A 16,298-nucleotide genomic window follows, 5' to 3' on the forward strand; every position below is an offset into this window, starting at 1 on the left:
CCTCAGCTTCCTGAGCTGGAGTTCTAACCAGGGACCCTCCCTGAAACTGGGAGGCTGCGGATGCTGAGCCCTGAGGTGTGGCAGGGCCTGGGGACACTCGCCCTGACCCACAGGACCTGTTCCAGAAGGTAGTGCCCTACAGCTGCCTGGGCTAAATGTGGTCCCAGCAGGTCAAGAAGAGCAATGAGCACCTGCCTCCCACTGTCCATGCCATCATTACCTAGTCCAACCATGTGGCCAGCTGCTTTGAAGACCAGAGTGTGACATTCCTCTTTTTTTTTTTCCCCCAGCATTATGTCTGCAAAGGTCTAGCTGTTTCCTCTGGGATTTTGCTTCCTCCAAGTTGTTGGGTAAATGGGGGTGGGTGTCCTTCCTTCCTCAAACCAGCCTGGCCTGTCCCAGGGAAGCCAGACTACTATTGCTCCTCCAGTGTGCAGCGCACCTGCAAGGGGAGAGCAGCCCACCTGCCCAGTACTGCCCAGTACTGCAGGGAAAGGTCACAGGCAGCAGAGCCTTCAGCCCCAACAGCTAGACTGCAGAGGGAGGCAGGTGTGGGTGTACCTCGGGACGCCCCACTTTGCCCCTAGGGCAGAAGATGCTCATCACTGAGAATGCTGTGGAGCTCTTCATGGAAGCCCCCCCGCAGCGGGAGCTTACGAGATAAGGCGGATGCATGACGTCACCCCCACCTGCCCAGGTGAGCAGGTAACCGGTTAGCTGGTGGGAAGCAGCAGGGGGCTAATGAATCCAGGCGGGTCCTCCCAGACCCTGCCCCAGGGGCTGGCCGGTGAAGGTGATCCTCCCGTCAGCGGGAGACCTGTCCTGGGTGGGTGAGGGTCAAGACCCTGCAGGGGTCTTCCCGAGGGGCTTCGGGCGGTGCACCGGGAGATCCCATAGCCAGACGCCCTGCTGCCAGGAGTAAGGAGGTGGCGCCCGCTTCAGGGACGCTCGTGGGGTGCAGGGCGGGAACCTGGGGAGGCAGGGTCGAGCGCTGGCGTGCCTGGCGCTGTTCGGTGTGCCTTGCGTAGACTGGCTCGGGCGGTTCGGCCGCTCACGGATGTAGGGTCACTGCGATTTCCATTTTGCCGCGTCCAGCCCTGGGGGAGGAGGAGCCCAGCCTGCGGGGCCGGGCTGCCCCGGCGTGGGAGGGGTCCTCGCTCCCGCCCCCGACGCCGCCTGCAGGGCCTGCGGGGCCTGCCGCGTCAACGCCGGGAGGGCCCGCTAGAGGGCGCCGCAGCGGGGGGCTCGGGGCGGTATCGTCTGACCCTCGCGGGCCGCCGTACGCGCTATAAAAGGCGCGACGCGTGGGTGTGCGCCCTTTCTCGCGGCGGCGGGGCGGCGGTGCCTGCTGGAGGGTGCGCGGGCCCGGCTCCCCTCAGGCAGCGGCTCGCTAGCCGAGGTTTGGCGCGCAGGGCCCGGCTTTCCGTGAGTCCGCGCTCGGGGGTGAGGAGTTGCTGTACTTTTGTTTGGAAAGGCGGCCCGGTCGTTATTTCGTGCGTTGTGGCCAAACGTAGGGCGGCGTCCGCGTGCCGCGGTGCCTGGGTCCCTCCCTGGCCGCGCCGCCTGCCGCAGAGGTGCGGGCGCTGCCGGCTGGAGTGTGTGCACCGGCCCCAGCGGCTGGCACGTCAGGCGGGACCCGCGCCCCTGACCCCGGTGTTGCGCGCGCCAAGCCGGGTTGGCGGTGGGAGTTGAACGGCCCGGTGTATTCTGGGAATACACGGCCCAGGTGGCAGGGTCTTGGGGTTGCAAACGCAGCAGAGCCGTGTGGGTGCAGAGCTCCTTTGCGCACGTGTCGGGTTTCTGAAGAGGGTCCGTTTCTTTTTTTCCTCTAGGGAGCTTTCCTGCTGGAAACCCGGCCTGGAAGAGCGTCCTGGGATCTCGGGTGAGTTGACAGGTTAGTGTCAACAACTAACTAACTGTTGTTTGCAACTTCAGCGCTTTCTGTGCCATCTCCTGCAATGGGGTAGGTAGGTGGTCCTTCGTCTCCACTGCCCCCAGAGGCGTTGCAGGTGTGGCTGCATCTGTGTCACATTTGTGTCATTGGGTGGCAGAAAGAAGAGAGGCTTATCTACGCCCAGTGTTCAGCTGGTGAACGTCTGGATGATTAATAGTCTGACACTTGACAGTGCATCTGGTGGTGCCTGTTTGCTGGCAGCCTCAGGCCACCGTGTAAAAGCCCTTGGATTGGCCTAGTTCTTGGGTAGCCCCCGATGGGGACGTGGGTCCCTCAGAGTGCAGGTGGTCTGACTTGCCGAACATCTCAGTTATACATATTTGTCACAGTGGATGAAACAAACGATGGCGCCTGATATTTTCTTTTTGGGGTTAAGTGAACACCACAACCTAACAATCCAGTAAAGTTCAAATTAATTCAGATTAAAGAAGCTCAGGTTGAGAGGGTGTGGGAGTCCCTAAGAAAAGCCATCCCAGGTGCATCAGCCACTAAGCTACTTCCGGGTGCCAGCGCTGGCTGTCCAGGTCCATGACCTCCACTTTGGGCTGTCTGCCAGGGCTCTGCAAGGTGATGGCAGAAAAGGTAAAGGACGCTATTCATAGTTAACTTCTGCCACCTGCCTGGCCAGCCGGTCAGGTTCTTCAGAATCCTGCAGAGGTGGTTTACTGGCCCCTGGTTGGGTTAACAATAACAATGACAGCCAGCTTGTATTCTACTCTGATTTGGGCCTAAGCATTTTTATTACTGTTACAGGAAGGAAGGTGATAGCTAGCCTGTGAAGGGGGCCAGAATAAATGACCAGCACCATCCAGAAGAAGGTAAGAGGAGAAATGAGGCTAGCTCCCCCCTGGGGGGAGGCCATATTCCTGGACCTAGCCAGGTGGGAAGGTGGGAGGGACTGGCTGCCCTGCAGGTGCTGGACCTACTAGCACCACAGATACAGCTGCTTTGCTGCACCTGGGATGTCAGGGCAAAGAGGAAGTGGCTATTTCTACGCTCAGTGCTCAGAACAGTGGGCACTAAGAATGGTTTGTAGCCAAACATGCCTCAGCTGCCGTGGACGCGGTTGCTACTACGTGCGCTCGGCAGGCACACCTACCCTGGGCTTCTGCCTGGGAATGTGGAGCCTGGCACCAAACGCTTTTTCTGATTTGTCTGTAAAGAGACCCTTTATGGGAATTGAGTGCACCATGCATGTATATGAGCTTTTGGCACAGTGGGATTGACCGGGAGGAGGTTTCTTTCCTGAAAACAGTCCCTCTGTAGGTCTGTCTGCAGAGGGCTTTCTGGAAGTCCTTGGGCAAGTGTGTTGTGCATCCCTGGCTGAGAGCTGCTATGAGTGGCCTGTTGTCCCTCCCTGTGCCTCCAGACCCCTGCTTTAAGGACCCTTTGAGAGGAGAGGATGTCTCGTCAGGCTGGGGATGGGAGGGAGGCCAGAGGGCCGCACCTGGCTTTGTAAAGGTCAGGCCTGTGTGGAGCCCAGTAAGCCATGGTCCAAACCAGGATGCTGGTGAGTGGAGGGATATGACTGGGGCTGTCCTGCCTCCTTGCAGGTGGAGAGCCCAACACCGGGATGAGTACACAAGACTGGGGCTGAGAGACCCACTGATTTCAGGTGAATAAGAGTAATATGTGTTGCTTTTTTTTTTTTTTTTAAGGCATTTTTGCAAAACGTTGAAAAGCAGTTGAGTGTGCTCAGCTGGAGTTTGCCCCCATGAGATGGCTCTGTTGGGGCCCACGCAACAGGAACCCTTAAGAGAAGGGCTTAGTAGAGACTGTTCGGACTCCAGGAAATCCAAGCAGGCTAAGGCTTAGGGAAGGGGTCCAGACAAATGGGGCGTCTGTGCCTTTGCTTCTGATGCAGTGATGATTTGCAGAGGCACCCCCCAGTGGCCAGTGTGGCCCTGGCTCTGCTCTCAGTTGCCTCAGGGACAGGGCACACCCCAGCTTGGAGGTGCCAGGCCTTCATGTGTCCTGTGTGCACCTTGTGTCGGGGGCTGAGGATGAGGAGGATCTTCCCTGCAGGGTCTTGGTTCTTAATCCAGCCATTGTGTTCAAGGGGGAAGTAAGATCTTCACAAGCAGAGCACAAGCTGGGTGGGGCTGGGGGACAGGGAGGGAGCATCTGAAGCAGAGTCCACAGCCTGTGGGGAGCCTGACACAGGGCTTGATCCATGACCCTGACAACAAGACCCGAGCTAAGACCAAGAGTTGGACGCTCCACCGACTGAGCCGCCCAGGAGCCCCAATTCCTTTTTTTTTTTTTATGATTTTATTTATTAATGAGAGGCACAGAGAGACACAGAAGCAGAGACATAGGCAAAGGGAGAAGCAGGCTCCATGCAGAGCCCAATGCGGGACCCGATCCCAGGACTCCAGGATCACGCCCTAGGCCGAAGGCAGATGCCCAACCAATGAGCCACCCAGGCGTCCCAGGAGCCACAATTCTAAACTTTTTTGTGCTATATTTGGATTATTCCTCCCCTACCCCACAAGGAAGAAAAATCTAGTTGGGGAAAAAGATGTATGTAGGATGAGTTTTAAGGTAAGCTGAAGGGTTGAATGATTTTTTCAATAAAAGTGTTTCTCTCGGCAAAACTTGAAAACTTGGTCTTGAATAAATTGTCTTAACTTGGGATCCCTGGGTGGTGCAGCGGTTTGGCGCCTGCCTTTGGCCCAGGGCGCAATCCTGGAGACCCAGGATCAAATCCCACGTCGGGCTCCTGGTGCATGGATCCTGCTTCTCCCTCTGCCTGTGTCTCTGCCTCTCTCTCTCTCTGTGTGACTATCATAAATAAATAAAAATAAAAAAATTGTCTTAACTTGGCTTTTCCTTACACTGATTAGCTGAGGCCCAAACAGGACACCATGTGTGTGCATGTCCATGCATGCACCTGTGGATGCAGGTAGGAAAGCCCCTCTGGTCCCAAGTCTATGACATTCAGGGAAGTACATGCAGAGAGTGTCTGCTCCAGGTTCCCATGTTGCCTTTCCCAGGCGTTTTTAAAGAACCACTTTGAGTTAAGCCTGCAAAAATCAGTGGCCTCTGCTCCCCCCTCCCCCCATGGCCCAGGATGGGGACACTGCTCCTCCCCCAGGTCCCCGAGCCTCCCCAGATCTGGGATGGAGAAGTAATAAGACCTGTGACTACTTTGTGGAGGTTTAGAAACCTTACCTTTCATCAAAACGATTCCAGGGTTTCCACTTTGCAGAATGGAAGCAGAGGGAGCCACCTGTTGACCCCATGGGGGTGCCTTGTGCCCCCTTCACCCAGCAGGTCACAGCCTGCACATCCTCAATGCAGGGCACCTGCCAAGGAAAAGGGCATCGGGCTCCTGCAGCTTCCCCTGGTGCAGGGGGGAGGGCAAATGCTTGACTCTTTCCTGGATAATGAGGTTTCCATCTAGTCTTTCCCTGAAGTCTGCTCACGCTGAGGCTGTGTTGTGTGCAGCTGGCCTGCAGGAGGGGGTTCTGTAAAGAGTGAGCTGGCCCCGCCTCTTGTTACCAGGACACCTGGGTCTTAATTCACCTACAGCTGCCTCCATCTGCTACCTTCCTCGTGAACCCTGCCACTACCAGGCATGGGGGCTGGTCTTCAGCAGGAGTGGGACATTTCAGTGTCTGGCATCCCATCACTCCCCTCCCGCCCCCCAGAATGGGGATCTAGGAGAGACCGTAAGGGATGCCTGCTGACGCTTCTCCAGTGAACCCAAAGGACTGTGCTGCATTCCATCCAGCTTGGGCGAGGGCAGCTCCCACGTTTGAGCCCCGTAGGCCATGGATGGTGGGTGTCAAGCCAGGGCCCCAACGTGGCATGAGAGAACTCCAGCCTCAGAACAGCTGTTTATTTACATGTCAGGTTCTTCAAAGTAACAAAGCCCAGGGGGAGCCCTTCAGCCAGCCCTTTGGTCAGGCTCCACGTGCTCCCTCCTGCCCCCTATCCCCTTCTAGCCTCTCCTGGTCCAGCTCTGCAGGCCCTCTGTCAGGGTTCTTGGCATCTGAAGCTGGGGAACGAGGGTGAGGGGGGACTACACAGGGCTTCCCTGGCTTGTTGCAGGAGGGTCACAGGAACTGCCTCGGGATGCTGGAGCAGGCCAGGCCTCCAGCTCCTGTGTTCCTGTCCTTGGCTGGAAGGCAGAGTGAAGACGGGGGCACCAAGAGCAAGGGTAGCTCTCCAGGGCCCAGGCAGCCCCCTGGGAGGGAGAGGAGCAGGATGGGGGCGCTTGTCCATCAGGAGTACTTGAGGTTGGAGCAGGGTGTGGGTCCTCATCCATCAGGAGTACTTGGGGTTGGAGCAGGCGGCCCCAGGGGTGGGGGTCCTCATCCATCAGGAGTACTTGGTGTTGGAGATCTCTTTCCAGAGCAAGGTCTTCAGGTGGCTCAGCACCAGAGAGTGGTGCGCCTCCACCTGGCTGGCCAGCCCGCTGAGCGTGGTGCAGGTGCGCAGCTGCTTGCCCAGCTCCTGGCGCAGGTCGGCAGGGGCGCCGGGCAGCAGGTAGTCCCGCAGCAGCTCACAAACCTTGGCCAGGTTGGGCTGGATGAGGTCGTCCTTGCACTGTCTCATGAGCTTGTCGCAGGGGGCCCGGCAGTCCCGGCCGTAAGTGCAGTCCCTGCTGTGCTCACAGCGGCGGCCCTGCAGGAAGCGGCGCACGGCCGCCTCAGGGGCCACCTGCTGCAGGTCAGCCATCCTGAAGTCATACTGGGCCGTATAGCCCACGTTGGCCAGTGTGGTCTCGCACATGTAGAAGGTCCCGTAGGCGCCGTGGAAGAGCTCCTCCACGAACTCCAGCAGGCCGATGGCGACTTTGGCCCTCCATGGCCACGCGGGCCCCAGCCACCGCTGCAGGGCTGAGTGCAGGGCAGGTGGCAGCAGCGTGTGCAGCAGGGGCGGCAGGGCGGCCCCATGCCAGGAGCCATGTGGTACCCCCTCGGTGACATAGAGGTCCCCACAGGAACCCAGCAGCCTGGATGCGTGCTCCTCCTGGAGGGACAGTAGTAGCAGGAACTCGTTCCGCTGCAGCAGGGCCCACACCGACTTGGCCTCGGCCAGGGACACACGGCTGTCCTTGTTGAAGTCGGCCATGAGCAGCACCTGGCCGACCAGTGCAGGCAGGGACGGCAGGTCTCCCAGGGTCGCCTAGCATTGAGAACAAAAGGAGCCCGAATGAGGGCCAGCAGGCTTGACCTGGTGGCAGGTCTCTAAGGTAGCAGGACGCCCTCCCTGACGGAGCTGGCTCAGACCCTGGGATGATCACTGAAGGGGGGGGGGGGGGCACCCATGATTCCCAGCACATCTGCCAGCTGGGGAGAGCCCACCTCCAGTACACAGAGGGAGGGGACTTCTCAGGGCTGTGCAAAGCTACCCTTGCCGTCCCCTGGAAGCCCTTGCTGACCACTGGTGCCCCCTCACTTCTCCAGGAGCTGCTCCCGGGGCTCTGGGTCCCGGCATCTGCACTGAGATTTGGAGCTGGGGAGCACAGAGGTGAAGGTGCTCCCGCCAATCCCAGCCTCCTGTGCACACACAGCTCCTGGCTCTCCCCACACAGATGCCCCCTGGGCGGAGGGGGGCCCTCTGTACCCAATGGGTGCCCCCCTGAGCAAGGGTCTGCCCGGAGCTGGGGTCCAGCCACATGCCTGGCTGGGGGCTCTGACTCCCCCTGCCCTGAACTCCACACGGCCCCCAGGAGCCCACTGACCTTGAGGAAGCTGAGGGTCATCTCTCGGAACTCCTTAATCGAGGTGCCCCGAGTGGGCTTGTCGAACAGCACCAGCTCCTGCCGGGGGGCCGGGTCTGACCTGGCCTTGGGGTCCAGGCCCTCCTCGATGCCACACTTAATGGTCACCTCCTTGCCCTGCCACAGCCCGCTGTACACCTGGATGGGGCCACAGGGGTCCTCCGAGCAGACGTCCCCTCCCGCTGCACCTTGTGTCTGAGCCCCGGGCCCCCAGGCAAAGGGCAGGAGGGCCTCCCAGCAGGGCCCCGGGGCTGAGCCCGGCCAGAGCCTGCTGGGCTTACCTGCTGGCCCGGGACAGACGACAGGCACGTCCTCCACTCCACCTTGTGCAGGTTGCACAGGTCCTGGCAGATGGAGCCAGAGATGATGCCCTTGTGGTACTGGTCACACTGGAGATGGGAGGAAGACACCAGGACGTGGCCTGAGGAGGAGGGGCCCCTCCCCTGGCTGGCTCTGAGTCCTCTGGGGTGCGGGGCAAGTTGTGACCCCATCACACATGTCAGCTGCCCCTGGTTCTTCAGCTGCTCCACTTGGCTCAGCTCTCTGTGGCCACACCTGAGCCACGCGGAGGGCCTGGGCACCTCACCCCGCTGGCAGGAGGCTTTGTTTGCCAGCCCCTCGCAGAGTCACAGCCACTCTTACCACCCATCCCCACCATCCCTCAAGGTGGGCTCTCCCCTGTGGCAGGAAGTGGGAGCAGCAGAGCTGGACATGATGGGGCCCTGCCCCTGCCCCAGGGTGATGGGAGGGGGCTACTAGCAGAGTCTGTGGTGGGGCTCCCCCCACCCCCAGGTTCTGGGCCTGGGGCTGTCCCTCACGCAAGCCGCCCGCCCGCCCGCCCCCCAGGCCACCTCATTAGCTAGATGCCCTGTGAGTGGGAGCTGCTTGCAGCCAGAACCAGGCTGGGCTCCGCTGTGGCTGCCCTGCAGGTCTGGGCTGACCCAAGCAGGAAGGTGGGGGCACCCTGGGGGGATGGGAGTCCAGCATCTGCAGCTTGGAGCTGGTGGGGTGCATTCCTGGAAGTGCATCACCGTTGCCATGGAATCCGGCCCTCACAGAGCCTGGCTGGGAGGAAGGAGAGGGAAGCAAGCACAGGGAGGAGTGGGGAGGACGAGGAGGACAGGAGGAGGCAGAGCAGGGCGCCACCGCAGTGTGGGGAGGATGGAGGGCAGGCCTGGGACAGAACCAGAGGCCTGAGAAGGAGGCGTCAGCTGTGGTGTGCAATCGCTGGCTGCTCACCCAGATGGTAAAGGAAACACGGAAAAATCATCCCCCTGCCAGCAGTGGGCTCTGGGCCCCAGCAGCACAGGGCCTTCTGGGTGGGCAGCCAGGAAAACGCTTGTGCCCAGCAACCCTCCCCCCCAGGGCCAGGGAAGGAGCCTCCTGGCCACACTGACCTCCAGGCTGGGGAGAGGCTCCCTGGGGGCTGAGGGGGCAGACTGCCCCATGACCTCAGGGCACTTCCAGCCCATCAGGCTGGGGGCACAGGGCCCTGCCTCCCAGCCTGTTCCCCATCTACAGGAGGCTGCATACCTGCCAAAGCCTCAGAGCCCGCAAGAACCTGCCCCATGACCCTGGTTGCTTTTGGACACGCTGTGGAACCCCCACGAGGCAGGCAGATCTCCTCAGAAAAGGGGAGGGTGCCCCCACAGCCCAGGGGCAACCCAGGGAGACAGCCTTAGCCAAGTTTCGTGGGTCTCAGAATCCCCTGCTGAGCCTCCAGCGGCTGTTCCCTGCATCCCTAAGCGCCCCGCCCCCCCCCAGCTGCCGCCCTCATGCCTGCAGTGCACCCCAGCCCCAGAGCTCACTACAACCCTCCCCCACCTCTCAGGGCCCTTGGCTGCCCCAGCACCACCCTCACCCTGAGCAGTCCACACAGCAAGGCCTCCCCTGCCAGATGCCCCCGTCTGCCCTACACAAACCCCAGACCCCAGGACATTGAGGGCAGAGCTGAGTTCCAGTGCCCAGCTCAGGCCTGGCCCCTGGAGGCCACCATCATGGGGGAGGCAGAGAGGCCTCTCCCCCAGTGTGGGTCCTGCATCTGGGCACTGGGTGCTAACTGGGCCCCGGGGAGGTATGCAGCCAACAGTCGGGACTAGACCCCTCTCGGCCTCTTGCAAATCCTGTCACGGGGGTCCCCAGGCCCCCACTCTAACCCCACCAAACTTGGCCAGAGCAGGCCTGCCAAGCTGGGACATGGGGCCCCCTTCAGTTTACGGCGGGGAGCAGCTCCAGGCTGCGGTGACGTGGAGAGGGTGGCTCCTGCAGGCCCTCTAGGCCTGTCCTGGGGCAGCAGAGCCTAGGCCCTCAGATCGCCGGGAGGCCAGGCAGGGCGCAGAGCTGGGTCAGAGGAGTCTGGGGCTTGCTGGGGCCCCCAGGGCCACTGTGGTCCTGTCCCCTCAGCCTGAGTCAGTGTGACCACCAGGGGTGCAAACGTGAGCCCATGTGCCTTCACGTGTATGAGCACTTGGGCTCATCGCACCCACTCCCCCACATGCACACCCATGGACTTGCATGCACTCACGAGTGGCCTGCTCTGAGGCCACAGGCTGAGACTCTGGCACTGCATCCGATCCTTAACTCTGGGAGGGGCGCTCAAGGCCACTAACGGTCTCCCTGCTAAAAGTCCTCCCCCCAGGCATCTTGGAACATTCCAGCCACCAGCTCACACCCTCCTTCCCACCCACAGCGGCCTCCCCACTGTCCCCCTGCCTCCCTGCCACTCCCTAGCCTCTCCTACACCCAGTGCCATCAGGTCCATCTCAAAAGTCCACCATGCTGGCGCCTCTGAGGATCCAGGGCCACCTCGGAGTGGCCAGCACTAGGTGGGAAGGAGGCCCGGGGCTCACTGCTCCGCGTCAGCCCAAGGCCGGCCCCCGGCGACACTTACGATGACCACCTGACACACACGCCCACGGCAGAGCTCCGCGTAGGATGAGTAGTGCACATACACCATCCAGCTGCCCACGAAGATGCCCAGCCAGACCAGGAAGACGTACTTGACCCTGAGGCCCGGGAGCCGGCCCTGCAGGAGAGAGGCCTGTGAGGATGCACCAAACCCGGGGTGCGTGGGTCCCCCAGCCTTCCCAGCCTTCCTCTCCCAGGGCCAACACCCTGCTCCACTCCATCACCCTCCACCCTCCATGCGCCCACTCTGGGGTGGGGGCAGATGCCTGGTCCTCCCAGACTTACATCTCAGCGCAGGCAAAAATAAACCTCAAAAGGAAGGAGGACACAGAATTGGCAACTCTATTTCGATGAGTAAAAGTATTTTTCAGAGATTTTTCTCCCATCTTGCTCTCATTTCATGATGACCTTTAACCTCTGCACAAGGTCAAGCTGGAACATCACCACCACCTCCCACCACCCCGTGCGCGCTGTCCTCTGATGGGTGGGGAGTCCTGGCTGATGCGGGGCCAGCGTCGGGGACCCAGGTAGAGGCATGGAGGCCGCTGGTGTGGAGGGCAGGCCTCAGCAGCCCTGCTGCCCATACAGGACTGTACCCCCATGGGCATTGTCCCCAGAGCCAAAGAAGGGCCAACCCAAGGGACCACTGGCAGGTGAACAGGGTCCATCCATAGCACGGAAAATCATTCACTGTTTAATAGGAAGAAATCCCGGCACCTGCCACAATGCGGATGGACCTGGGGGACACAGTGCCGAGGAAGGTGAACCTGGTGCAGGGGGACCAGCCCTGAAGGACTCGCTCCCAGGAGGCTCCTGAGGAGTCAGACTCACAGACATGGGGGTGGGGGGTGTGTGTGTCACAGGGACAGAGTCCAGTCTGGGAAATAGAACAGGGACAGAGGGAACAGATGCATGACAGTGTGAGTGCGCTGACGCCCCTGAGACAGTAAATTTTAAGTTATGTGTATTTTCCCGCAACAAAGAATAAATGAGACAAGCCCCAGCCCCACTGCCAGAGTACTGCCCCCATGTCTGCGGTGGGCTGGGACAGCGTCTCTGCGGGCTCAGCCCTCCGCCAGGTTCCCCAGCAGATGAGCAGAGTCACAGGGGCCAGGGGCCCAGACCCACCTGCAGCAGGTGCACTGAGGGTGTGGCCTCCCACCCAGCTCCCAAACCCGGGTTCCAGGGGCACCCTCTCCCTTCCCACCCTGCCCCCAAGCTACAGGCAAACCACAGGCCACCGGGACTGCTGTCCAGGAGCAGCCAGCTGAGGGCACAGGGTCACCAGTGTTCTGGTCAAGGTGGCTGGACCCCAGCGCCAGAAAGCAGGAGGCCCCTACCCGCATGGGGGGGTGCTATGTGCCCCAGCTACCCGGCCAACTCCTATGTGCCCCACTGGGCCACAGTGCTGGGCCTGCTAGTTCTGGGTCCTGGCTGGCTCTGAGAGATGGGGCCACCAGCTCTCTGGTGAACACGGGGTAGGTAGGGGCCCCTGGGCCCAGCACGGGGGCTATGGCCATTTTCACGTTCCTTCAGGAGAGGCAGGGGCCTCACCTCCTGCTTCCATGGCACCCATTCGCACTGCGGCCCTCCGGGGGGGGCTGCGGCAGGAGGACCCCAAGAGCCACAGGGCATGCTTGGAGCCTCAGTGGCCAAGGAGCAGTAGGCTGGGGTGCCCTGTGCAGGCCAAGAGGCTGGGCCTAGGGCCCACTTGTCCCGGCCACCACATCTGCTTCCGTCAGATTTGTTCAAAATGAAAAACAGGAAAGCAGAGAAACAGTGGGTGGGGGGCTGGGGAGCTAGGGGTGTTGTTTCGGCAGGACAAGGTCAGAAGACTTCCAGTGGGCAGAACAATGCTCTGCAAGGTGGCGGCCGGTGTGTGTGTGTGTGGCTTTTGGCCCTGAGGGGGCCCTGAGACTGGCCCCAGGGGGTTGGGGGCTCCCAGCCAAGAGGAGGGCAGGCTGGAGCAGCGCTGGACTGGGAGCTCACAAAGTGGCAGTGGGCCCTCCCACACACTAGCCACACCCCAGCCAGACCCCCTGAGGCTCTCCCAGGACACAGTCCCCATTGGCAGGCTCCCACTGACCCAACATCCTGATCTTAGATACCTACTTCCTCCAAGAGCAGCCCCTGCCTGCCTCCCCCCCACCCCCCGGGGGGCCTGGCTCCCCCATTGAGGGAGCCCGGGAGTCCCTCGTCCTCAGTGCGGAGCGTCCCATGCAACTGCTCCCCAGGCCCACCTGGCCCTGGTTCCTGATGTAGCCACTGACCAGGTCAGTCATAGCCACATTAGCCTCGGGCCAGCACGATGGCACCAACCTCACCTCCAGCCCAGGAGGGAAACTGAGGCTCTGAATGGGACCTGACAACAGCAAGTGGGTGGGGCCTCCGCAGGGCACAGGGAACCAGGGCATCCTGGGTCCTAGGTCAAGCTCAAGCTCTCCCCCCTCCCCCCATCCCTGCAGCAACGTGGTCAAGGCCCCTGGAGGGGGCGGTACACACCCGACTTCCTGGCCTAGGGGTGGGCCTTTGGACACCTCAGCTCCCACATGGTCAAGGGCTGGGCCAAGACCAGGATGTACCCCGAGGTCCTAGGTGGTCAAGGAGGGTGTCCCACACCAAACCCCAATGTTTCCTGGCTCTGAGGTTTTTCCGCACAGGGTAGCTGAGGACATTCAGGCCGCTGGCACCCAAGGGCACCATCACCCTTCCAGGGACCCTATTGGCTGGGCCCTGAGACAGCCTGGGGAGGCCAGGTGTGGGCATCTCGGTCACAGGGTGGGCCTGCCTAGGAGCACCCAAAGCAGAAGTGACAGGCTTCTCAGCGGGGTCTCCCGGGGCAGACAGCGGGCCCCAGGCTGGACAGGGACATGTCCAAGGTCAGGGTGGGGTCAGGGCACACCCCTGGACTCGGGCTGGCTGGGAGATGACCCAGGGGGGACGTTATGTCCTCCGGAGAGCGTTTCTAGGTGGCCCAAGTTTTCCATAACACAAACACAAACCTTCCCTCTTTCAAGTGAGGAAAGAGGAGACTGATGGCCACGGCGTGGTTTCCGGGCCTGCGGGAGGGTCCAGCCCGGGGGAGGGCGGCCCCCGCAGCATCCGCCGCCCCTCCGCCCGCCCATCGGCGCCGCTCCCAGCCCTCGCAGCCCCGCAGCCGCCCCGGGCCCCGCAGCGCAGCGCGTAGGAGCCCCGCGACCCGCGGCAGACCCCGGGGACGGACGCCTACCTGCAGGCCCTTGGAGAAGGGACAGAAGAGCACCAGGTGCGCCAGGCGCCGCAGCCGCCGCATGGTGGGCCCCGGCGTGCGCGGGCCCGGCTCGGCTCGGCCTCAGCCCCAGCCCCGCGGGCCGGCCCGCAACGGCTGCCCTCCGCCGCCGCCTCCCCGCGCGCCCGCGCCCGCGCCCGCGTCCACGACCACGACCACGACCACGTCCACGTCCACGACCACGCGAGGGCGCACTCTGCCGGCCGGCCCGGGCGGGGGCGGGGGCGCAGGAGAGGGGCAGGGGCGGGGGAGGGGAGGGGCACCGGGAGGGAGGCGGGGGGCGGGGGAGGGGAGCGGCGGAGGGCCCCGGCGAGGAGGAGGGGAGGGGCTCCGGGAGGAGGAGGGGAGGGGCGGAGGCAGCGCGGCGGGCGTGGGGGAGGGGCGGCCTTGGGAGCGGGGGGCTTTGGCTGCGGGGCCCTCCTCGCGGACGCCCAGCCCGAGCCCCACGGCAGGGGGAGCAGGAGCGGGGGTCCACGTGTGGGTCCCAGGCCGAGGAGCGGCGGGTCTCGCCCCTGTTTCCCGGAACGCGGGGGGCGCACATTTGTCGCTGCGTGGCCCTGCAGCCGCCGCTCCCTCCGCGCCCTCCCGCGTGGAGCCCTGCAGCCCCCGCGCTGGTCGTTGCCCCGCGTGCCGGGAACCAATGCAGCAGGGGCGCCTCGGGGTCCGGCCCTTGACCGGCGGAGGCCGGAAATCCCGTACCTGGTCCCGGTGGAGCCGCGCGCCGCCCCGTGCGCGTTCGCAGGCGGCCGTGGGGCGGCGGGGGGCGCGGCGGCCCTGAGCTTTCGCAGGGGATTTGTGTGAGGGTGGGTTTTCCCTCCACTCGGACGCGCCGGGCGGCTCGCTGACCCGTGAGCTGGTGTCACCTGCCGATGTCGCTGTGAGCTGTGGCGGTGCCGGTGCCGCGGCGTGCATTTCCCTATCCACTGACGATGTTAAAACACATTTATCTTCTTTGCTAAGACCATTTAATATTTTTTCCCATCTTCTCTTCGCTAATGTTTGTGTCCTCGTATTCACTGTGGGGAGTTCTCTGTGTCTTCTGGAAGCTGCTACCTTATCAAACAGGTGATTCGCCAGGAGTGTCTCCTTCAAAGAGCACAAGCTCCTAATGTTGACCAAGCCCATGACCCACTTTTTCCTGTTGTGGTTTGTGTGTTTCTCACCAGTGGCATCGGAGAAATCTGTGGAGCCCAGCTGCACAAACATCTTGGGTGTTTCCCTCTAGAGACTTTGGTACAGCAGTGTCCCCGTGTCCCTGTGGTCTCACTCGCCACCATGGCCGTGGTCCTGGAAGGAGATGGCCTTCCTCCTGCCGGATGCTCAGGCCAGCAGCAGCGCCCGCAGCACTCCTCGCCTGCACCCCTGCCTCCTGCCTCTCGTCCAGCGGGCACCTCACCTCTCATGGTGTCCCACGGGGGTGAGCACAGGGCGGCGTGACAGCAGGAGAGCAAGACCACAGCCATGTAACTTTGGTGCAGCATGCCATTACCGGCAATCTATTTTTATTACATTATTTTTTTAAAAGATGTATTTATTTATTTGTGATAGACAGAGAGAGAGAGAGAGGCAGAGACACAGGAGGAGGGAGAAGCAGGCTCCATGCAGGAGCCTGACGTGGGACTCGATCCCAGGTCTCCAGGATCACGCCCTGGGATGCAGGCGGCACTAAACTGCTGCACCACCGGGGCTGCCCTTTTTATTACATTATTGTCACTGCTGTTGTCCGCCTAGTTTATGAGCTGGGTCACAGGCATGCATGTCATGGAGAAAACACAGCCTATATGGGGTCAACACTGTCTGTGGTTTCAGGTGGCCGCTGGGGGTCTTAGAACAGGTCCCATGTGGGTGAGGGGCGGGCTACTGTCTTGGGTTTTGCACGCAGGCCCATGATTCTGGTCGAAGGTAACTTTTCTAAACCGTGCGGGATGCAGGGCAAGGTGGCATTTCGGGTTTTGGTTTTGTGTTTAGGGATTTTTCTTTGGTGGGCTTTTTGCACATGGATGTCTAGTTACTCTGGCAAATTTGTTGAAAGGTGAACTCCTGTGTGATGCTATCAGTGCTTCCTGCGGGTCACCACGCTTCAAGCAGCCTTCCCCCAGCAGCCTGGACACTGGTTTTCAGGAAGTCCCACTGGGCAGATTCCCAGCGATTCTGCAGGCACCATGGTGACCTCTCCGCCACTGCGGCCCAGCCTGGGGCCAGGGGGCTCTGGCTCAGCCCTCGTGGGGGTTTGCTCTTTAGGCCATGCCTCTGTCGTGTAAACTCTACTGTGCGCATTGCCACGCAGTCTCTGTCACCTGACGGGGCACTGACTGACACAGATCAGGTACAATAAAGGACCCAAGCATTTTATAAAACTGAGACCCACTATACCCTACACTTGAGACCATGTGGCTCACCCTCAGCCCCTCAGTGTCCTCAACCAAGTGGTCATT

The 16,298-nt window shown here is 61.7% G+C and overlaps 1 protein-coding gene, 1 long non-coding RNA gene and 2 other non-coding genes across 7 annotated transcripts; 3 read left to right on the forward strand and 1 right to left on the reverse strand.

Annotated features, from left to right (window-relative positions):
* The first annotated feature begins 1,315 nt into the window (after positions 1-1,315).
* LOC112677453 (uncharacterized) lies at positions 1,316-4,559 on the forward strand. Of its 2 annotated transcripts, none has more exons than XR_003147036.3 (4): positions 1,316-1,443; positions 1,833-1,894; positions 2,708-2,772; positions 3,508-4,559. It is a non-coding gene; the product is annotated as an uncharacterized LOC112677453 (long non-coding RNA). The 2 variants fall into 2 exon arrangements; XR_003147037.3 differs by having other exon boundaries at positions 1,318-1,425.
* LOC112677758 (small nucleolar RNA SNORA17) lies at positions 1,988-2,120 on the forward strand. The gene has a single exon (XR_003147190.1). It is a non-coding gene; the product is annotated as a small nucleolar RNA SNORA17 (small nucleolar RNA).
* On the forward strand, positions 2,865-3,000 carry LOC112677755 (small nucleolar RNA SNORA43). The gene has a single exon (XR_003147187.1). It is a non-coding gene; the product is annotated as a small nucleolar RNA SNORA43 (small nucleolar RNA).
* Positions 4,560-5,783: 1,224 nt separating the features above from the next.
* DIPK1B (divergent protein kinase domain 1B) lies at positions 5,784-13,977 on the reverse strand. 3 transcript variants are annotated; one of them, XM_025475841.3, is made up of 5 exons: positions 13,825-13,977; positions 10,579-10,713; positions 7,970-8,077; positions 7,650-7,826; positions 5,784-7,090 (listed from the first exon to the last, which is right to left on the reverse strand). In XM_025475841.3, the coding sequence occupies exons 1-5, from the start codon at positions 13,885-13,887 to the stop codon at positions 6,281-6,283; spliced, it is 1,293 nt and encodes a 430-aa protein (XP_025331626.1). In that variant the 5' UTR covers positions 13,888-13,977; the 3' UTR covers positions 5,784-6,280. The 3 variants fall into 3 exon arrangements, with proteins under 3 accessions (XP_025331626.1, XP_025331625.1, XP_048970274.1); XM_025475840.3 differs by having other exon boundaries at positions 7,650-7,847; XM_049114317.1 differs by having other exon boundaries at positions 7,650-7,847; positions 10,579-10,728; positions 13,825-13,930.
* Positions 13,978-16,298: the final 2,321 nt, after the last annotated feature.

The sequence above is a fragment of the Canis lupus genome, chromosome 9 (assembly GCF_003254725.2).
Source record: "Canis lupus dingo isolate Sandy chromosome 9, ASM325472v2, whole genome shotgun sequence".
Lineage (NCBI taxonomy): Eukaryota > Metazoa > Chordata > Mammalia > Carnivora > Canidae > Canis > Canis lupus.